This window comes from Cyrtonyx montezumae, unplaced genomic scaffold (assembly GCF_038088225.1).
Source record: "Cyrtonyx montezumae isolate F1298 unplaced genomic scaffold, pur_monq_1.0 scaffold_2, whole genome shotgun sequence".
In the NCBI taxonomy this organism is placed as follows: domain Eukaryota; kingdom Metazoa; phylum Chordata; class Aves; order Galliformes; family Odontophoridae; genus Cyrtonyx; species Cyrtonyx montezumae.
The window spans coordinates 51523552-51545182 of NW_027071936.1; the positions used below are offsets into that span (position 1 = coordinate 51523552).

Genomic DNA, 21631 nt, shown 5'->3' on the forward strand with positions numbered 1-21631 from the left:
TGTTGGAGCGAGTTCCCAGGAAGGGCACGGAGATGATCAGAGAGCTGGAGAACCTCTCTGACGAAGACAGACTGAGACAGTTGGGGTTATTCTGCTTGGAGAAAAGAAAGCTTTGTGGAGACCTTCCAGTGCTTTAAAGAGGACCTGTAGGACAGACAGAAAATGGACTCTTCATTGTGGATTGATCCGATAGGAAAAGGGGTAGTTGTTTTAAGCTAGAAGAGGGTAGACTTAGATGAGATGTGGGGTTCAAATACTCAATACGATGGTGGTGAGGCGCTGGAACTAGCTGCCCAGAGAAGCTATGGATGCCCCATATCTTGAATTATTCAGGTTCAGGTCGGACCCCGCGCGGCAGCCACACAGCGCGGAGGCGGCCCAGGCCCCGCTCCGCGGCCCGGCCAAGGCCCCGCCTCTCGTCGCGGGCTGCTCGGCGGAAGGCCGCGCCGGGCGGAGCCGCTCGCCGGAGCCATGGGCTCCCACCGCAGCGAGAGCGACTGGCAGGGGCTCGTGAGCGAGGTGAGGCGGCGGGAGGGCTCGGGGCGGCCCGGCGGGGTGAGGGGCAGGCCGCGGTGCGGCGGAGCGACAGGGATGCGGGCGGGGAGGTGCGAGCCGGGCGGGGCCGCTGCGTGAGTCCGCTCGGCGCTGCCTCCTCCGTGCCGGGGCCGGCCCCGCTGCTCAGGTCGCCTGCGTGAATTCCCGTCCGATTGAAATGCAGGCGGATCTGAGAGGCCTCGGGCCTAAGTGAAGCGGCGAGGTGCGGCACCTGCAGCCAGCGTGGCACTGCGGGCGTGGGGCGCGGCGCTGAGCGGGCACTTGGGTGTTCGCAGTGCCGTGAATGGCAGCTTGTCATCCGCGGTGCCGTCGTGCAGCTGCAGCGTGGATGTTCAGTGTAACGATTAGCAAGCGCTAACTGTTGTTTCTACTTTAGAAGTTCCCCGGTATCTACAAGCACACGTGAGATACGGCACCAGGATCATTTAAAGGGGTATCATGAATGATAAGCCTGTTTCATAGGCAGTACCATGCTGTTCTGAGCCGTTTTGCTATGGAACATCAAAACACTATTTTAACAATATAACTTTGTGTGAAAGGCTCGTGTCTAAATGAGAACCTAACTGTTGTACAGTACTACCCACGTGAATGAACTTCCTCCTGCCAGAGGGCTTTGCCTCAGTTATGTTCTTAAACATGGCCTGAGGCCCTGACCTATCAGAAATACATGTGTTCAGCCCCAAACCTGACACGTGTCCCGATGAATTCAGAATTCATGAAGGTCAACACTGTGCACTGCATTCAGAACTGGAGTCACTCTGTGCACACCATGCTTTAAAACACAGAAGATAACCCATAAGAAAGTAAAAAGCATACTTTCGGTACCTCGCTGTACAGTGTTGCACCTGACATCTCCCTTCCCAAATGGGAGTTTTGTTTGTGGGTGGGGTTAGTATTGCATGATGGGGAAGGGTAAGAACTACTGATAGAGCTAAGAATACATCTTGTGAACTAAATACCATCTAGAGTTACTGTAGAACTTTCTGATTTTTGTTATGATTTAACCTAGAAATCCAGAAATTGAATGCTTATTTCTGTTTTGGGGGTTTCTTGGTTGTAGCAAAGTAACAACTGTGCTAAGTGATGTTCTTGCAAGTACTGTAGCATACCTATAATTCCTGTTTTGTTGTTGTTGTTGTTGTTGTTGGTTTTCAGAAGCTGTTAGAGACACAGTGACTTACATTCCATTTTTTCCTTCACTTCTATCTGTTGCTGCAGCAGGATTACATCCCTTTTTTCTAAGTGAAATCTGTGGAGCAGAGTGACAGGATGTAGGCTTTCCTCTTTTGTCTTGCTACTTCTTTGATTGTTGTGATTAACTTTGTGTGATCTACCCATTAACATACTAGGGGGTCTGAGAAAGTGGCACTAACTTATGATGTAACTAGTAATATGTTTTTCTAATTTACTCTATTTCTCAGCATGAAATTTCAGGGGAAGTTGTGGAGGTTAGTTTCCAGACATTTTGGTTTTAGTTTGGTAACTGAAGATTTGTTCCCCACACATTACCTGAACTTTTTGAAACATTGTCAAAGTGTAGGGTTTAACATTGGCAAGAGCTCTAAACAAACACTCTCACATATCTGATGGACAGTTAAAACAGAATGGGATTTAAAATCTTGACCTAAAAGACCAGAAGCCAGTGGGTTCAAATCCTAAATTTGAAAGCTAGAAGGCACTTCAGTTGAAATACTTGTCAAAGCAACTGTAAGATTTTTAAGTCTGGTGTTGCAGGTGTTAGGAAAAGTGGTAGCATGCAGTTTTGGTCCTTACATACACACATATTATATATATATATATATACACACTCAAATGCTTGTACACACAGCTGTATATCTCTGTAGTTTGGTTTTTCATTCTTCATTAGAAAAAAGAATGCTTGCATATTTTGGAGTTTTCTTTTTCTGTGTTTACGTTTTTTGTCCTTTTTACTTTTGTTACACTTTGGCACCTTTTACTGTGTGTCCTTTCACATCTCCTTTGCTGCTTTTATAATGCTCATCACCAACTTCTTGCATGTGTTCAGCCTCCATGCTTACAAGCTGTTCCCACTTATGCTACAGCCTTTCAGGCTTAGTGTGCACCTGGTTCAACACTCTTTGTGCCACAAGTACCTTGAATAGTCTTTAACTGAATAGGTTGACATAGAAAGGCATACTGGGACAAAGCCAACTTTGCAAATATTGAAAGAACAGAAGGAGTCATTCTTTCCACTGATAATCTTGCAAACTAAATACAAAAGAGAGAGCTGCAGGAGTGAGAATCTACATAAATTTTGCCCACTCCTGAGCAGAGTTCAAGTATTCTTCATGCATAAATATATATAAAGGTGAAGCTCTCTGTTATACTACAAGATAATTTTTGCCTGGAGTCTGGATTTTTGTCTAACATTTGCATTACTGCATAGCTCACGTTTAAGATATTTAAAAGACAATGTAAAGTTGTAGGATTAATATCTAGTCAATAACTGACACGAATGCCATAGCATGAATTTTCTTTCTAAGATGTCTCTTATTTAGGAAACAAACAAACAAAAAGCCACACTGAACTCCATGATGCAAACAGGTTATCTGTCCTGCCAGGAAGAGGCTGAAAAAAGGGAAGTATGGAAGATATTGTTTGGCTGAGTGCTGCTAGAAAGCAGTTATGGTAAGATGTTATACAGAACTCTTTGCTGAAAAGAATTCTTGAAAATAGTTTTGATCATCAGAATCTTCATTAAGTATTTTTAAATGTTCATATTTACTTCTCAGCCTGACTTGGTGTTTGTGGATAAGCTAAGTTTCTAACTTAGGCAACTCATGCAAGTCAGTTCCTTACTGGCTCAATTCACTTCCCTGTATAGGAGAGAGGAGGCATAACTAAATGTTATTAATAGGAGTGAAAGCCATGATATATGGATGCTGTTTGAAGATAGATGAGGTAGTTATGTTTTGAGAGGTTGTAGAAGCTTCTGACTCTAAATGTTCTGCTGTAGAGAAGAGTGATTTCAGTTTTTGCCTGAGTTCCATGTAATCTGCCTTGGAATCATTTGATCTAGAGATAATGACAGAAATAGCGATGGGGAAATGACTGTTAGCATGGTCATGGGGCGGTGAGATGAGCTGAACAGTATCAGAAGATCATATGTGATAGGGAAAAACTGCTTTTGCATAGTCCAAGACCCCCTCTGTCCTTGCTCTAGAGAGCTGACTTCTGTGAGTTTAGTCTGCTTTGTCCTGAAGTCAGTGACTGTTCTCCCATTAACGTTCCTGAGAGTTGGCACCAGTTGCAATGTTATCCTGTTTGGAGAACACGTGCTTTTGGCAGTGTTTGCCACTGAAAGCAGGAAGGTTTCTTAGGAAACTCATTGGTTAGATTGGCTGTCCTCCCTTCTTTCTGTTGGCTTCCCTCTTGCATTTCCCAATTTTTAGAATTAAATTCAATGTCAAAATGGTACTCTCCTTGTTTCCTCCCACAAATTGCAGCATATACTTTATGCTATTACAGCTACTCATACATGACTGTGCTTCCTAAAATTAGCTGGAAGAAATTTAGTCTCCATTTAATTTGTCATTCTCAGGAGGCTATTTCTTGATTATTAACTGTGTATGATCTTTGGCACTGTGGAGGGAAGTAATATGGATGTGCTCTTGAGCTTCCTTCCCTAGTAAGTACGAGCTTAAAACTTGGAGGAATAGTTTTGGGGAATGATTTATCTAAACTACAATTATTGAGCAGTATTGAAATAGCTGCACGGACTGAGTTAGTCATAGAGCCATAACATCATAGAATCCTGGTCACAAGGATACAGGGGAACAAACATGGAGAAATTCGTAATGCAGGTATTAGTATGCAAACGTAGGGCTGGGTCACACTGTGAAATGGTTCTGAATAACCAAATCAGATGACTTGACATTAATTCTTCAAGGATCAGTGAAGATGGTGTGGTGTAATACTGTCACCAGGACAAGATCTGGTGTTCTGGGCAAGCTGCTCACATTGCAGTGAATGATACCAACTTGCATCAAACTTCAGCAGTTAGAAGGTGGCAAGAGGAGGAAGTGCTGGGCAGCAGGAGTTGGTATTGTGTTACAACCAAGGTAACTACTTTGTTTTGGATTTTATTGGGGATGGGGGAGGCAAATAGACAGTAATTGTATACTGCTTTGACTTTGAGGGCTTGACTCTTGGAGACAACTTCAGGTTAAACTCTTCCAACTTGAGGAAAGCAACATTACTGAAACCTGACCGGCAAACACCCCAGACATTGATGTTGCAGTGCATCCTGGCACTCTTCAACTTGTTGCTTACACAACAAAATTGCCTCCAAGAGCACAGTGGAGGAAATATCTTTGCCTTTAGCCTCGGGTATTTTCCTTCTTAGCATCGATTGCCATGAAATAACCAAGTAGATGCCAGTAATTTGTACAAATTTAAATTATTTTGTGATAGGAATTTGATGTGTTTGTTTGTTTTAAAAAAAGAAGGTTGAAAACCTTGACATGTCCCAACTTCATTTGATTATTAGGCCACGTCTGTGGTGCCATTAATGAGATCTGTCCGGATCTGTCACTAAAAATAGCAGTGGACAAATAGTAAGTGTTTGATGTAGAGTCACCTTGGAGCAGCTCCTCTCTCCTGTAATGTCGGTCTCTTTTTACTCAATTTCACTAAAGTAGTTATCTGGCTGTAAAGCAGTTCAGGCAGTAATGTAGGATGTCATATATATTCTTTTAATTATTATGATCTTCCTTGTAGCAATTATAATTTGCTTTATTACAGATAACAGCAAGTTGGTAGATAAAAGTCACTAGACAGATATGAGAAGTTGTACATAGTAGCTTCTAGATTGAAAGCGTAGTAGCTGGTTCTTGTTTAACTTTGTTTTTTAAATTCAAAGATTCTTTTGAAACGTCAGTTGAAAGGAAACAAAAAATAACAAGAATATACTGTATTCTTACGATAGATAACAGAATGCACTTGTTTGTCTCTCTGATAGGCTGTATGTGAGACACAGCCTTCTTTTGTCAAGTGCAGAGGAAGAAATCTGTATCTGAATGTCAGAAGCATCTGTTGAATTCCTCTTCTTAGATTGTTTTCCGTAGTGCTTGCATTGCTCCATACTTCTAAATTCCTCTGTTCCTTTGGAAAGCATACAAGCTAGCTTTGCTGCGCTCCTTTGCTCATGTGTAGAAGACTGTTGATAGGACTCAGTTATTTCTTGAAATATAGTTCTTTTCTATTGCACATGGGTTAAGTCAGCTTATGGTCATTGGTACATTTTTCCTTGTTTCTTTTTTTTCCTTCTTTTTTTTTTGTAATATATATTCTGAAGCATATCCATATTGAATAACTTCCTCGAGGTCTTTCTTTGTATAATTTGTTTTTCTTTCAAAAATGGTAATTGGAATTGGAAGCATAACTCTGCTGAATAATCAAATTCCACAAAAATGCAGTGACTTTATTGTTTCTTGTACCATAAACCCGTGGAAAGAAATTACTATACATTATTGCTATTTTTATGCCATTTATTTGGGAAAGTCAATATATGCAAAAGACAAAAACTACTTCAAAAAGCCCACTGGATGCTGATTTGTGTAGTAAAATCCGAAGTGTATCAGTGAGAGATGGTAGGCTACTTTCTTCTGCATGGTGCATCATCAGCATTTAATTCACCAGGTTAAAACTTACTTTAGGAAATGATTATTGCTCTTCCTGTCGGCCCCAAACACCACTGATCCTGCGGTCTGCTTAGGGTTCAGCCACTGCTGACATAACAGATAATGGAAGGTCTCCTTATCCTCACCAATGCTGCTGTGACAGATGAAGCCCCACTGTTGTGCCGTGGAGGTGTGCATCCTAGAGGCCTGAGATTTATGGCAGAAGCAGGTTTTGTTTATCACTGTGTTTCCTGCCTTGTAAGGATTCTGTGGCCTTGCTCACAGTCCAGGTCAGTTTCTGACTTTGACTCAGCATCCCATGAACAGCCATTTGTAGGAATGGGCCTCGTTCAGGGTTTGGAGTTTTTGCTTTGTTCTGTGTGTTTAAGTGACTGGGGAATTGTTGGTAATTACTGTGTCAGGTTGGTCTTATTTACAGAGAGTTTAGTGAGGGCATATTTTAGAACAGTCTGAGGTGTAAGATGAAACTGGAAAAAGAGAAAATAGATTGTCAAAGACAAATATTTCACTGTAAGTGAAAGAATGATTTTATCAAGTTTAGGGCATTTTACCACGTCACTATAATCTCTTGCTGACAATATTAAAGTTTAGCTTCTGATGCCGTTCCGTGTTTTATCAGGGGACTTGACATTTATGTAAGGTATCAGTAAGGACATAAGTACAGAGTTACAGTTGCCTTTGTAAAGTTGATGTGAAGGCATCATAATCCAGAAAATTTATGGCAGGATTTCAACTTCAGTAGTGCCAGAAATAAAATTAATCCAAGGTAGAAGTGTCCTTTTTGAGAGTTCAAATCCTTCTTGGAATTGCTTTTCTCATTCCCTTTCGACTTTTTTGCAACTAAGCATTTACCATTTTTGGAAAATGTTGTCTGTACTACTGTACTAAGCTCTCCTTTCCCTTTCTCATTTCCTTGAAATTGAGGTTAAGAAAGTCAGTTCCAAGTAAGTACTACATGCGGGTGATGATTTTTATCCCGAAGAGTGGCAGTGACTTCAAGAGTAGGAAAGTGCTAATGCTTTTGCTTTGTGCAAGAGCCCATAATGACAAAGTATTCTTGTCAGAGTACATAATGAAACTATAAATTGTTTTCATGAATGCTGTGATATTTGGTCTCTTGCAGAGCACATTCAGAGTGTATTTAGTGCCACATCTCACGTGAGTAACATCAGAATTAGAAATATTACGTAGCATGAATAATGTCAGGAGGTGGGTGAGAAGAATCTGCTGACTGACCACTGTGTTAAATGGAAAAAGTTGCCTGAAGCTTCTGATAGGTAAAATTCAGCTGCTGCAGGAAATAGTGATGTAGATGGTGCTCTCTCTTTCTCTCCACAGGGTAAGGCAGTAAAATAGATGAGATGAATGTGGAAGATCTGAGATTTGTAAGCTCAGCTTCTCTTTGTGTATAAGCCCTACACGTACGAGGTGGTGAAAGGAGAGAAAGTCTCACTTCTGTCTTCTCTCTCCTTCCAAATGTTTGCAATATTCCTGCATTATTTCACATTCTTATGCCTCAACAAGCATGTGTAGTATTGCAGCACACTGAGGCACTGAAGTAATTTCTTTTATCTGCACCTATAGGTTGCACACTAAAATTGATTCAGGTTATTTTTTTGGTAGCCGCTCATACTATTCTTTTGGCCACAGCAGGGCTCTCTTTCATTGCTAGGAGAGAGAATGAGTCCAGAGGACATCTCTGGTAGTTGGGAGGAGAGGGAGGGCAGGGAGAAGGAGGTGGGAAGAGCTGGTAGTTAGCTGGCTCTTGTGGAGGCAAGTAGAAAAGGGCATTTGAAAAAGGCTGCTTCTTCCTGCAATCTTCCTGAGCTTTCAGGCCAAATTGTGAGACTTCTCATACTATTATATATCAGGGAAAAAAAATGGAAATATGAATCGCTTAATTTTGTAACTCATGGTGATTGGGAGAGCATGTGGCCTTGCAAATGGATTTTCATGATTCTGAAGTAACAAATTTCTTTCAGTGTTCAATAGTAAGCTAAGAAGCTTTGTAACAGAGTTATATTCTGTGCAGTGAAAAACTGGAGGCTCTTGAATCTAGTACTGGCTGGAGTGGCTTCTAACAGCCCTGTTGTTTTTTCTCCTCTGCAGTACCTGGTGTGCAAGAGGAAGCTCGAAAGCAAAAAGGAGGCACTGCTGATCCTCTCCAAAGAGCTGGACACTTGTCAACAGGAAAGAGACCAGTATAAGCTCATGGCCAATCAGTTACGGGAACGACACCAGTCTCTGAAAAAGAAGTACCGGGAGCTGATTGTAGGTTGTTCTTCTTGTATACCTCATGAAAAGGGGGCAAGAAGCAACTTGAAAATCAGAAGCAGTCTGTAATGAGTGCTGTAAAAAGCATTTAGGTACTTGTTTATAGTAGCCCTGCAGTCGTACAGTCCTGATCGTATTATTACTCATTTGTTCCGCTCTGATGAGGTAGTGGCTGTTATATAAGACACAGAAAGACAGTTTGTGCTTGGAGAAAATTAGTTTCAGTCATAATTCCATTTAAAAACTGACTGCAGTATTATTATTCCACAGCAACTTAATGTACCGTTATGAAAAACAATGCAAAATAAATTTGTAATGACCTGCTGTTTTAGAAAGACAAAAATATCTTAAGCTTTAGAAAAGAATGTAAGGTGAAATTAATATTACTGGTATTAATCAAGATGCAGTATTTTTGAAACAATTTTTAAAACATTTTACTTAAAATTATGTTTTAAAAAGTGATCCTCAAAGCTTAAGAAATAAGTTGCCAATAAGATGTATCTGTTTATTTGTAGGATGGGGATCCGTCCCTTCCCCCTGAAAAGAGGAAGCAGGTAGGATTTATTTTTCATTTGACATTACTAAATCTGCTTCAAAATTTTTTTGCAAAAGTATGAAAATGCTAGCTATGAAATCTGGTAAACAGCAAACATTTCTGCAAACCAAAAGGTCAGTTTTTAAATTGAGACTTCTTTTGCTTGTTCTAAACATTTAATCCTGAAATATCTGAACTATCATTAATTAGAATATATGGTTATTGCTTTTATGTTCACCTAAGACTGAAATTGGACAATGTATGAAGATGTGAGATTGTTCTCCTCGTTTATCCTTCTTGCACTGAGCTCTAAAATGGGTTCATGGCTGAACTTCTCATACTTCAGAAACAGATTGGGAATGTGTTGTCTGTATCCCGTAATTGTTAATTTATTGTTGTGGGTACTGTTTTCCATTAGGTACTCTCCCAAGTCATTTGAGTTCTATGGGTTTTAAGTGGTAAGAACAACAGTAATTGGATTTTATGGTTCCCCTGAAAATCTTAATGCCTATTCACTTTTTCTTTCTTTTTTTCCCAGAGATCTATAAACAGTGTCCCTGTTGCAGGATGTTGTTTGTCACACTCTGATGTTATCATAACTTGTAGAAAAAAAAGTAGTGCCCAAAGCAAAATATGTGAGAATGGAGGATAGGAGTATCCAAAAGGACAGAAGTTGTTCCTGTAATTGCTTGTCTTTAAAGACGCAGACTTGAACTGCTTAAACCATAGATACTGCATGCATATTAGTGGCAGAATTTGCACTGATCATCTTTTCCCTTAGAGTTTGAATGTACTTCTTTCTGTTTTATTAAACTTCCAGGGTCGTAGAGTTTTGGTTGTTTTAAACTAAACTTTCAGAGGCAATGTAATTACTCCTTCATGCTCTTAAACAAATAGCTGCTGAGAAGTTAGTGTCTCAGTGCAGAATCATTTAACTTGCTTGTTATTTTGCATAATTTATTTAAATTCTATTAACACAGTTCTAATGAAAGTTTATGACCAGATGTGGGTTTGAGTATTGTAACTACTCAAATTGGGACTGAAGAATATACAATAAAATGAAAAAAAATAAAATCAGCAGTGTAGTATATGGGTCATTACAGAGATGAATAGGAAGGGAGACTTGGCAGCATCCCATAGATGCTGTTCTAATTCCTCTTAGGTTTTTTCAAAACAAATAAAGCTGACACTTGTTTCTAAAGTACCAGTAGAATTTATTCTTAATTCAGATGCTGTGACTGTGTTACGTTTTGGCAAATTTCATCATGATGCTTGGAAAGTCATTTAATCTAGCTAGGAGTCTTTTTCTGGGAGGAAATGATGTATTATTGCTAGATGAGAGAGAGAGAAAGGAAGAAAATCTTGTTTCCAGAGAGGGTCATTTTAGAGTTTTCCCCCAGGGACAGTATAGGCTGTTAGAGCCCTTCCTGAGTTTTCCTTTTCTCAGGAATCATGTCTATAGCATACAGGGTTTGTAGTCTAAGAGTAGTTAGGCCAACCTTTCTCAGGGAGAGAATAGTTTTACTTTGAGAAATGCACCAAAGCATAATAAAATAAAGCTGTATTTTTTCCACTATTACTGTAAATGCCTTTATTTGAATACATTTTCTTATTCAAGAAAGAGTTACATTCTCTGTGCTCTTCTGGACTTTTCTCATCCCTTTTTTTGCTCACAAAATCTAGCTGCCTGCTGGGAGAAGTTTGTTACTTCCCAGCCACTTTATAAAAGATCCTGATCGCGTAATGAATTTTGTGTGACACAGCTGTACATGCTGTTCTTGTGGTCAGGAGTGAGATGAAAACATCACTTGCTGAACAGTTCACTGTCTATTACGTTTCTGTACTGCAAATGAGAAATTATTGTTAAAACTTCAGTCTACAACCCGGTGTAATAGGTGGGTTGGATTTGCTACTTTCTTCTTCATTTCTTCGTTTTTCACCTTTATTATGCTTTGTAACTTCTTTTCTTCAATTGCATGCCTTTTCTCATTTGTCACAATGGAGTTCTCTTGCCTGGAAATCTCATGTAACTGGGCAGTTTCAATCAGCAAGCAGATACAGACTACTTTCATTTAAAAGGTATCATAATGTGCAACACTGCATTGTTTTCCCTCTTGAAGCCATGTGTGTGGTGCTACACATCTGTGACATAATCCAAACATCAATCTAGATGTATACCATTCTGGCAAGCAGCAGAAGTGGGAACAGGAAATTCTGTTGCCATAATCTCTTCTCCTACAGTAGGTGTTTTACCATTAGTAGTGCTATCACAGCCTATGAGCTATAAATGCATTCTTGATCCCTCTTTACACCAAACGTTCACTATTAAGTTCTGTACCTGAAGTTAATGTAGTTTTGTAATGTCACGTGATGTCAAATGTAGAAGTAATTTCTGAAGAGGTGGTGGTGTGATGAAATGTTTCAGGAAGGTAGGAATAATGAAGAATTGATACTTGATGTTAGAATTCACCAGAGATGGTAAACAATAGACATTTCCCGTTTTGAAAGGCATGTTAAAATATTACTGTGCCTACAGAGCCTCTGTTGTGTATCCTATGTAAGTTGAAATTCTCCTGTTCTGCAGTGAAATGCATTTATATGCATTTGCTGTGATACAGAACGTTTTGATGATGTTGACATTTTGTGACAAATACTGGAAATCTGTTGGACAGTGTAGCAGGGCTGGAAAAGTTAAAGAAAAAAAGATCAGTGGGATTTCTAACTTGATTTATAATGGGTGTTATATTCTTCTATATTATTTAAATTTTCAGTATAACTTCAGTCAGAGAGAAGCTTTGTTGTTGTGTGTCAAGAGTAAAGCTGCAATGTATATGTTCCCTGGTGAGGTCTTATGTTTATATTTTAAATGTGTGAAGTACCAAATTAAATTGGAATAAACATCTCAGAATCAGAATGGTTGAGGTGGGAAGTCACCCCTTGAGATCGTCTGGTTCAACCCCCTGGTCAAGCAGGATCATCTAGACCAGATTGCTCAGAGCCCTGTCCAGCTGGGTTTTGAACATCTTCATGGAGATTCTACAGACTCCGGGCACCCTGTTCCAGTGTCTCACAGGTTTTGTGTTGAGGTAGAAATTCACATTTTAAATTGTGCTCATTAGTTCTGGCTCCTTTTTCTTCATTTCCTCTGTTGTGTATTTATAGACATTGGTGGGATCCTACCTGAGCCTCCTCCAGGCTGGATAGTTCCACCTCTCTCAGCTTTTTCTCATGTGAGTGTAAAAGATGCTCCAGCTTCTTAATCATCTTAATGCATCTTTCTTTCGTGGTTGTTGAGTACTCACTCTCTCTCCCCTATCAGCTCTGCTTTAGTCAAGTGGGTCTGGTGTTTTCCAAGCAGCTCTTGAGCCTTGGAGAGGGTCCTATGCACGCAACACCCTCACTATTGCAAATCTTGTAACTTAGTGGTGGCACGGTGTAGTTAATCTCTTTGTCAGATCAGAAGGCTCATCAAGAACCTGTGTGCCTCTTCCCTGAAAGGTGTGGTGCTTTATACTGTTATAGGTATCCATAGATCTCCCAAGGTGATTCATTCAAGCCAAAACTCACTGCTTCAGCCATGATTGACATCATGGAGGCACGTTAACCACTCACTGGGACTTTGTTTAGGCAGCCTGACTTCTGCTAATGTATAAATTAATGAACGTGGCAATTTGAGCCAAGCAGAACATCAGAAGGGCTGGAGGTTCCAGACAGAAATATGTTGTGACATGCTGCACATGGGCCCATTTCGATCCTTTTCACTTCTGCTTCCAGCTTAATGTACTCAACTGTCAGTGCAGTTTCAAAACAAACTTCAGGGATTGCCTCATGACCGTTTTTGACATTGTTGGAAAAAAATGATTACTGCAACTGTTTGTTCATTAATGAATTCAGGAAGTTTTGCTAGCCTTGTGCTGAGGCACAAAAGCTGCATTCAGACTCCTGTGAGATAAAATCTTCAGATAAAGCACTGTACGGGGTAAGCAATCATTTTGTATTTATCTCACACGAGTGCTGTGAAGATTAATGTGATTTCCTCCTTTGTTCAGAAGGTTTGAAGATGAAAAACATTATGCATGTGCCAGATTGAGACCTGCGTGCTTTGCTGTGGTTTGTAGGTACATGTTTGACTGCCACGGTGTGAGGCAGCAGGTGCAGAACAGTGAGATCGCTCGCCTCTGCAACACTTCAGAGAACAATATTCCCGTGGATTTCAGAATGCAAGAGCATGGTCGGGGGAGAGAAGCTGTTTTCTGCGTGCTGACATTTGGCATTCTGTTGATTGGAGCAGGTGACAGAATGCAAAATCAAGGATTTCCTGGACATGCTGTGAATTATGTTTTTTGAAATGACACTGTTGTTTCTTCAACATGTAGATCTTGCAGCAAGCGTGGGGCTAGGAGAGATGAAATGCTGATTCTGACAGATGCGACAGTCGCTCTTTAAAATGTTGAGTGCTATTCAGACCTGATGTTTATCACATGCTTTGCTCTTCTGATTGCTGTCTTGCCTTGATGGAATAGAGATACTTGTCCACACCTCTGCACCTGAATACTCTTGATAAGTATTCTGTTAATTAGTCAGGGCACTCAATGTGTTTAAGAGATTTTGATTCTTTCTTTGTCTGCATTATAACAAAGTTTAAGTTGTCCCTAGAGTCTCAAAGCAGCCATTTCTGAAGCAATCTTCTGTCCTACTATGGTAGTCCTTCTATAAGTAGAAATTAATCATTTCTCTTTGAATACATTCATCTACTGTCAACAAAAAACTGACTCTCTACTCTTGCCTGTATGAAGTATGAGGGAACTGAAGAGCATTACTGAAACTTCACATTGAAGAAATTTCTGCCAAGTAACTTCTCATGATATCTGAGAGGTGAAGTTGTGAGCTCACAACCCATGATTTTGGGAGAGCAGACTTTGGCATCTTCAGGGATCTGATTGGTGGAGTCCCTTGATGCATCCTAACACAGAGGAAGCCAGGGAAAAATGCCAGGAGGATTTTGTGGATGAAGAAGGAGGTCCTGGACAAACTGAAGCACAAAAGGAAAGCCTACAGAGAGCAACAGCATGGACAGGTAACCAGGGAGGAGTATGGACACGTTGTATGAGTAGCTGGGATGAAGTTAGGCAAGGTATCAATTCCACGCGGAGTTGAATCTGTCCACAGGTGCTAAGGGCAACAAGAAAGGCTTTACAAGTATATCTGTTAGTTAACACTAACACCTGCTGCTGCTGCTGCTTATGATGTGTGTTAGCAAGTTGCTTTGCAAAAACTGTCCTCTTAAGAGTCTGTAGCTAATGGTAACATTTCTTTGTCTCCCTTCAAGTGTGTGCCTTAGGTTTGGCTGGGTGATGTTTGATCCTGTGTTAACACTGTTCTACGTAGAAACCACACAGAAAACTCATTGTAAAGGAGGGTAGGAGTATTTGGTTTATATGTCTATTGATACAATGGCTTTCTGGTTTTATCAAACAACTTGATAAAAAAAAATCATAAGCAAGAGTGCTGAGTGTTTTGTAAGTATATGAATGTTAGCAAGCTTTTCTCGTATAGCAAAGCCTTGACAGGTTTTGACTGCTGCACTTCTGTGGTGGGATTTCTTCCTGGTTCTCAGAAGTGCAGGTACTCAGAGCAAGAGTTATTCCTTCTTTTTTTTTTTTTTTTTTTTTTTGACTGCTTGGCAAGGCTTGACTTTAGCTGTTTTTCTTGGGGAAATATGACTCATTTTGTATATTTTGTTTCATGCGCCCAGAACCTATAAATGTAGAAGTCTTCTGTGCATAATCTTTCAACTTAAAAAGAAAGACCATTTTTGCTTCTTTATTGTAAGGAAATCATAGTGAACAGCAGTAGTTAGTAAGCCAAACAGGTTTTTTCTGTATTAATTCAGCCACTGCAATCATATAAAAGCTCTGCAGGAGAAACTGCAGTTAAATTTGTTATCAGTCACACCAATCAAGTGTGCTTAATGTTTCATCACACATTTTTTTTCCACCTGTCCTATAACTCAGTGTTCTTTGTTCAAAGGTGTGGCTAAAAGAGACAGTAAAGACAGTATGCTGTAGTATAGAAATAATATCTTTTTGTATTTTAAAATATTTTTAACTGTAAAGGTATTTTGGAAGTTCTCCCCTCTCCCCCTTGCCAAATTACTTTTTCAGACAGCATCTAAAGGCAGAAAGTCTTTTATTTTTTTTGAAATGTCAGATAAGATTTATGTGCAAGAGGATTGAGAGGTATATTAAAGACTGTGTTACTATCCATCATTTTTTAAAGTGGTGTGAAGAAAAATAACACTGTGTGTGTGTAGCTAGATTTGCAAAATTGTTAAAGGATCCAAACTCAAGGGTAGCGTGTAATGCCAGAGATGACTCTTTGGAGTTCTGTGTTATTTGTAGTTTTTCTCTGGGGTCATCAGTTCAAATTCTGTGGGTCAGTAATGCGCAAAGATCTCTTGCTGTCTGACAGCTGTTTACTGGCTTGCATCAGTAAATTTGTATTTGTAGGTATTTTTGTCAGTAGTTTCATCCATAGCTGAAAGTAAGGCTGTCTTCAACCTTCTACCCTCAAAGTATTGAGAATTTTAGCAGAGGTCTAAGTGGAAAAGCTTTGTGATCCCATCCCATTGAATCTTTTTTCTCTTTTGTTTGCTCTGATTTATGGTTTTTTTTTTATTTTTATTTTTCCCTAGTTAAAAAACAATCAGGTGCTTCCCAAGGGGCACTGCCACATCACACTTTTCCTCTCACCTTCTAGTGGGATCTTTGCCATTTGTTGCGCTTCTTTTTGGTTAGCAGAAAAAGCAATATTGGCACAGTTTCTTCTGTCCACTACTATAATGTGGGGTTGGACTGTGCACGTACAAGAATGCTGCAGAGGCTCAAGAAATCAGTGTTGAAGTCAGGGGCGGACATACTTGAATGAAACACTGTTAATTAGTAAAACAAATGGCTGCACTGGGAGAGGGTAGGAGATGCAGTTTCCATTCTTTTGGGTTGTTGCAGAGGCAATAAAAGATGAGGCTGCAGAAAGATATCGACCTTTGCATCTTTCCCTTTCTCTGGGTGAGGAAGATGATTGTCTCCCTCTATTCTGCCCTCATGTGGCCCCAGCTGGAGTTCTGTGTCCAAGTCTGGAGCACCTGACACAGGAAAGAAGTAGAGCTTTTGGAGGGGCTCCAGAGGAGGGCCATGAAGATGATTCAGGGGCTGAATTACCTCTCCTGTGATGGCAGGCTGAAGGAACTGGGCTTGTTCAGTCTGGAAAAGAGTAGGCTGCAGGGAGACCTCATTGCAGCCTTCTAGTATTTAAAAGGAGTTTATAACATGAGGGAAATCAACTTTTTACATGGAAGAGTACTAGTAGTACAAAGGGGAATGGTTTTAAACTAAAGGAAGAGATTAGATTAGAAATCAGGGGGAAGTTTTTTACTGAGTGAGTGGTGAGGTGCTGGAACAGGCTGCCCAGAGAGGCTGTGGATGTCCCATCCCTGGTGGAATTGAAGGCCAGGTTGGATGGGGCCCTGGGCAGCCTAAACTAGTACTTGATCCAGTGGCTGGCAACCCTGCCTGTGGTGGTGGGGGTTGGAATTTGATGATCCTTGAGGTCCCTTCCACCTCAAGCCATTCCATCATTCCCTTCCTTTAACCACAGCTTATAAATCTGCCTACATCATTTGAAGATGCAGCTTAGGATGCTGTGAGTGAAAGAAGTGAAATCTCTAGCAGTTACAGGATATTTTCTAAGTTTTCACTTAGAATCAAACTGTTGAAGAAACTGACAATAGGGAAGCTGAATTTGAGAAATTTTCTGGGAGTTCTGTTTTACAGGTAAATGAAACAAACTTTAGCTTCCCTACTAAAGTAGCTTCTCTTGAATTTCTAAGTAAATCCTATATTTGTTCTATGAATATTGAGAAGTTGCCAACTGGAAAAATGAATCACCTTTCTCCTTCCTTAGATTACTATTTCTCCCTTTTCTTCACAAAATATATTCTTAGAGGTTCTCCATTGTTAATTTTATCATCTTTCAACCATATGGTATGTTCTTTTCTATGTGCCAAAGTATTGGTAGCAAGTCCAGGTGCTGTTCAAAGTATTTTTTGGCTGGCTCTCTTGAAGCCCAGTAGAGCACCTGAAAATCAAATAATTCTCCTTCTACCCACATTTAACGGAGAGCTTTAATGAGGTCTTGCCAAAACCTTTAAAACTGGGAACAATCTAAATTACATGTTGTATGGTACTTCTAAGCCAGGGAAATGAGTAATTGCTGGAGACTACTTCTGTGACATAGCTCAGTTGTTTTAGTCTAACACTGGTACAATAGAAGCTTTGCGTTAAAGAACAAGTCTATACTTAGCTTGTTGTAATGCTCTTAGTATGCTTAAATGAAGCTGTTTTATTTTGGTGTCTGAAATCCTTCGTTTAAAGTTTCTTCCAAAATACCTGTCTCAAGTAGAAAGGTTTTTGTCGTGTTATTTATATGACTGAAAAATAAAATTCTGCATGGAATCACACTGCCAGAGAAATGGTTTTAAAGGAAATAAATCTGAGCAGGACGATTTCGTGTAGGCATGGTAATGCATTCCTGGAGTTGCTGGAAGCTGGGTCTTGACTACTGACTGCTGCAACCCTGGTGTCGTAGCTGTAAGCACTGATTAGTAAGTCTGAGGTCTTCCCAGGTGTTGAAATATGCTGTTGCAGTGTTAGGAGTTGTTCAGACTCATCGTTAAAAGGGACTTTATGAATGGGATTTTTTTTCAGAGAGGTTAGTGCAAATAGGGTTCCTTTCAACTGGTTCGGGGTAATGGTTGGATTGAGCTGATTGAAATTCAGCTTTCTTCCAAAAAATGGCATCTGAGCATAAGCTGGGGATACTTCAGATTAAATACTATTTCCTGTAAGCAAAGGGATTTTGTTCTATTTCTTCTAAGCAGTCATTAAGAAGTACCTCTCAGAACGCTGACTGAATGCATTCTGAATTTCCTTGGTTTATTTAGTACATAAATGACTTATACTCATTTGTTTAATGCATAGGAAAAAAAGAAAAAGAAAAATCCTACCTAAGCATACTTGAGGAACCGTTTATGGTCCTTAAGTGATTGTTGTCTTGAAAATAAAAGAACAAGCAGGTAATACTGTCCCTGCAGGTGGATATTTACAGTTTTTACAATTATACTCATTTCTCACATCATTTATTTGCAGTCTTTAGGTTTATCAGTAAGTTACAAAATGCTTTAATCTCTTCCGGAGTTGTGGGAAAGTTACTTTCTTCTGAACCTTTGATCTCGGAGCAACAGAAAGGCAGAAATTGTAGCAGTGAATCAGGCTTGAATCACTGAATCTAGTAGGAGATATCACCGTCCTATTTTTCCTGTATAAAAGTTAGAAGCTATTGCTATTTTAGGCCAGTTTGGAGCTGGCTTCTTTGTGTACCGTTGTACAAAAGTTCTAGTTCAGTGGTCTAATCCTGGGAATGATCAGGTGCATGCATAGCTATATTTGTGTTAATAACTGTCTTAAACAAAAAAAAATGAAGAGAGATCAAAATGGAGATATGAGGGAATAAAAAGAGCAACAAAGAGGGTCACGAAAACTGAACTTAAATATTCAGAGAGAACTGGGAGCAGTCATTTGATGCACTGGCCTCAAACCCGGGGATTCTGTGTAGGGATAATTTAGAAATATTGCCTCAGAAAAGCTGAAAACTCTTATTCCATTTCTTTTTATACCCTTCAGATTTATGACAACAGTTGACATACCTAGCTGGCACAGGCCATGTTTTTAAAGGCTGCATATTAGCTGTCACAATTATAATGCTCTTAGAAGAGATGTCATTTTGATGGACTTCCTGTGCAAAGTCAATATTTGTGTATTTCTGAGTTATTTTGGGGAAAAAAATACAGATAATTCATTGGTAGTATAGTATTTGCTTCTTTTCAGATATCCTAGATAGGAAAGGAAGATATCACTTGCTTTTTTGACTAGTAATCAAGTGGGTGGAATTGCAAAATTTTAGACCAGATTGCTCACCTTAGTGACTTTGTAAAGTAACGTGCATGATGACTTTTGACTTAGTTGGGAAGCTTTCCCCCCTCAGGTGAATTCATCTCTAGCTTTCATTTCTGCTCTTCATGAAGTCTCTGTGCTAACTAACACAACAAATCAGGCCACGTCTGAAGTTTTGTGCTGCTAGTTATGGAGCAATTCCACACAGGGGCAGTGACTCTGGATGGCATCTGCCTTACTGGATAGGAATCTGCTTTAAAGGCTATTAAAGAACATAATTAGATCATAATTATTTCTCAGCTATGCCATTTGTCTAATTGCATGTATGTTTAAAACTATAATTTTGGCAGCTTTCTATAAATGCTGTCAAAGTACTCTGTTTTTCTCTTGGCACCAGCCAAGATACCACAACTAGTGTAAATATTTTCATTTTATTTTGTTTAGGTTTTGCATGCAGTTCTGGAAGAGCATATGCATGCATGCTATGTGTATTTTCTGCTATTAAAGGTGAAGGAGCCCTGGTGACTCTCCAGTGAAGCATGAAGTCTGAATACCAATAAGTGTAACAGTAAATATTGTTGGCAGATAAGGACTATACCTAGTGTTTCTTTGCAATCACCACTTAGAATAGGCACTAACTTTTGACTGATCCTTGCTTCTTTTCTAGGCAAATCTTACTCAACTGCTGAGTGAGGCTCAAGATCAAAATAAACACCTTGGAGAAGAGATTAGGGAGCTTCAGCAGAGACTCGGGGAAGTACAGGGGGACAATAAGGTATTGTAAACTTAATTTATCAGTAAATGGACTGGAATGTTTAAACAGGACTGGAGTTTTACATTTGCTTCTTAGGAAAACAAAGAAATAAATCAAAACAATGATTCATTTCTAGCACTTCTAGAATATTTAAATTGCAATAAATGCTCAAAACAGACAAACAAAAGAAGCCTGTATAGGAGACTACTAAATGCAGCTCATTAGTATTTTTATTTACTGCTTTGGTTCATTTGTCCTTAACTGTAAGTATTGCACCCAGCCTTGCTTTAATAATTTCAGGGTTATTTTTTTAATATATTTTATTAGTGATGTTTCCTCTTACATGCATAAGCATTTCATCTTCACCATGTGATGTTTTTCACTGCAATGAAAATGGAAGATATTAGTTGATAAAACCAGGAAGGTGTATTTTTCCCTGCAAAAATATGGAGCAGGTCATGATAAAAATATATATTTAGCTTTGTACTAAACCCTCCTTCTGTTACATAACCAATTTATTTTATTGCTATTTAGCAAGTTATGTGGAACGTTGCTCAAAATCTGCCATTTGGTATTAATCAATCTCCTGTTGTCTCTGTTAATTGAAATATTTAAACTCAAGCCAAATGTGTGTAATATTCACAGCTGGAGCATATGCAGAAGTACCTTCAGAGATCAAACTAGTGAAAGGTTGAATTTGAGACCAGTTGAGTCAGTTTGCCAAGTAAAAAATGAAACGTGGGATAACTGTCCTTCCTCAGCTGAGCTTTTGAAGTTACAGGGTTTAAAGATGTGCGTAGAAACAGTTTTCTTTCCGTTTATCAGGTTAGATTTGTTCTTTCCATTTAATTTTATTTCAAATGTGATCTGTGATAAAGCAGTTTTATGCATTGTTTGTCACTAAGAACTTCTTTAGAAACGTGAATGATGTTGGTGAAATTGCTGTATGAAGCCTGAATTTTTCACGTGCATTGCATTCAGTATAACTTGCTCAAGAGTTAAAAGACCTTTTCCCCCAGGTACTTTTTATTCGTATATATAGTCCTCAATTGTTAACAAGTGTTTGTTAATCCAAAAAGAATGCAAAGGTCGTACAATTAAAGCATATTTAAATATCAAAGTTATGTACTTATTCTAACTCCTAAAGACATGATCTTGGTAACACGGAATCTCCTTCTTTGTGCTTGAATTGGCTTTGATCAAACCTGCCTTTCCAAGTTAACAAGTAGCTGGTTGTCTTTGTGATAGCTGTATTCTCAGAGTGGGTTATAATTCACAACCCTCGTAAGGAATGGAATACAAAGAGTCATTCTGCCTACTGTGTCCCTGTTCAAAAGGTGCAAAATAGTGCATCGCTTAACAAAGAGGGGTGGGGAGTGGGGATCAGGAATTACATCAGACAAGGATGAATTTAGACTGGGACTTTCATTTTTGGAACACGTTCTTTACTTACCTAATAAATGAGAAATAAAGCTTATTTTCAAGGCAGGTTACACTTTTTCATGTTCCTAAAAAAGCACTGCCATCCCTCTGAGGGGTTTGACATTTCCCTCCTGTATCAGATTTTTCTTCCTTCTAACTCTGGTGATAAAATTCTACCCTTGTTCCTGAAGCCATTCTGTTTTGCTCATCAGTTCTCCTGTGCTGGCAGTTGGGTTACTTCAGACACCGAAGTCCAGATAATACATGGTACATGAAAAAAAACAAAGAACTATAATAATTTGCTTGTTCTTACATTCTTCTCTGCATTCTTCTGTCTGCTTTTTCCAAAGTGAGGGAGGGCATCCTGCCCAGCTGGTCTACGTCAACCTTACTTCTGGCAAGAGATGAACAAACAGCT

General features: G+C 39.4%; 1 protein-coding gene across 2 annotated transcripts in view; it reads left to right on the forward strand.

Annotated features, from left to right (window-relative positions):
- Positions 1 to 445: 445 nt before the first annotated feature.
- The window catches only part of CCDC149 (coiled-coil domain containing 149), a 49960-nt gene continuing 28774 nt past the window's right edge, over positions 446 to 21631 (forward strand). For both annotated transcript variants that reach the window (XM_065735717.1, XM_065735718.1), the window contains exons 1-4: positions 446 to 519; positions 8328 to 8489; positions 9008 to 9046; positions 19705 to 19812. In XM_065735717.1, coding sequence (XP_065591789.1) covers positions 472 to 519; positions 8328 to 8489; positions 9008 to 9046; positions 19705 to 19812 — 357 coding nt within the window. In that variant the 5' untranslated portion in view covers positions 446 to 471. The remainder of the gene's footprint in view (positions 520 to 8327; positions 8490 to 9007; positions 9047 to 19704; positions 19813 to 21631) is intronic.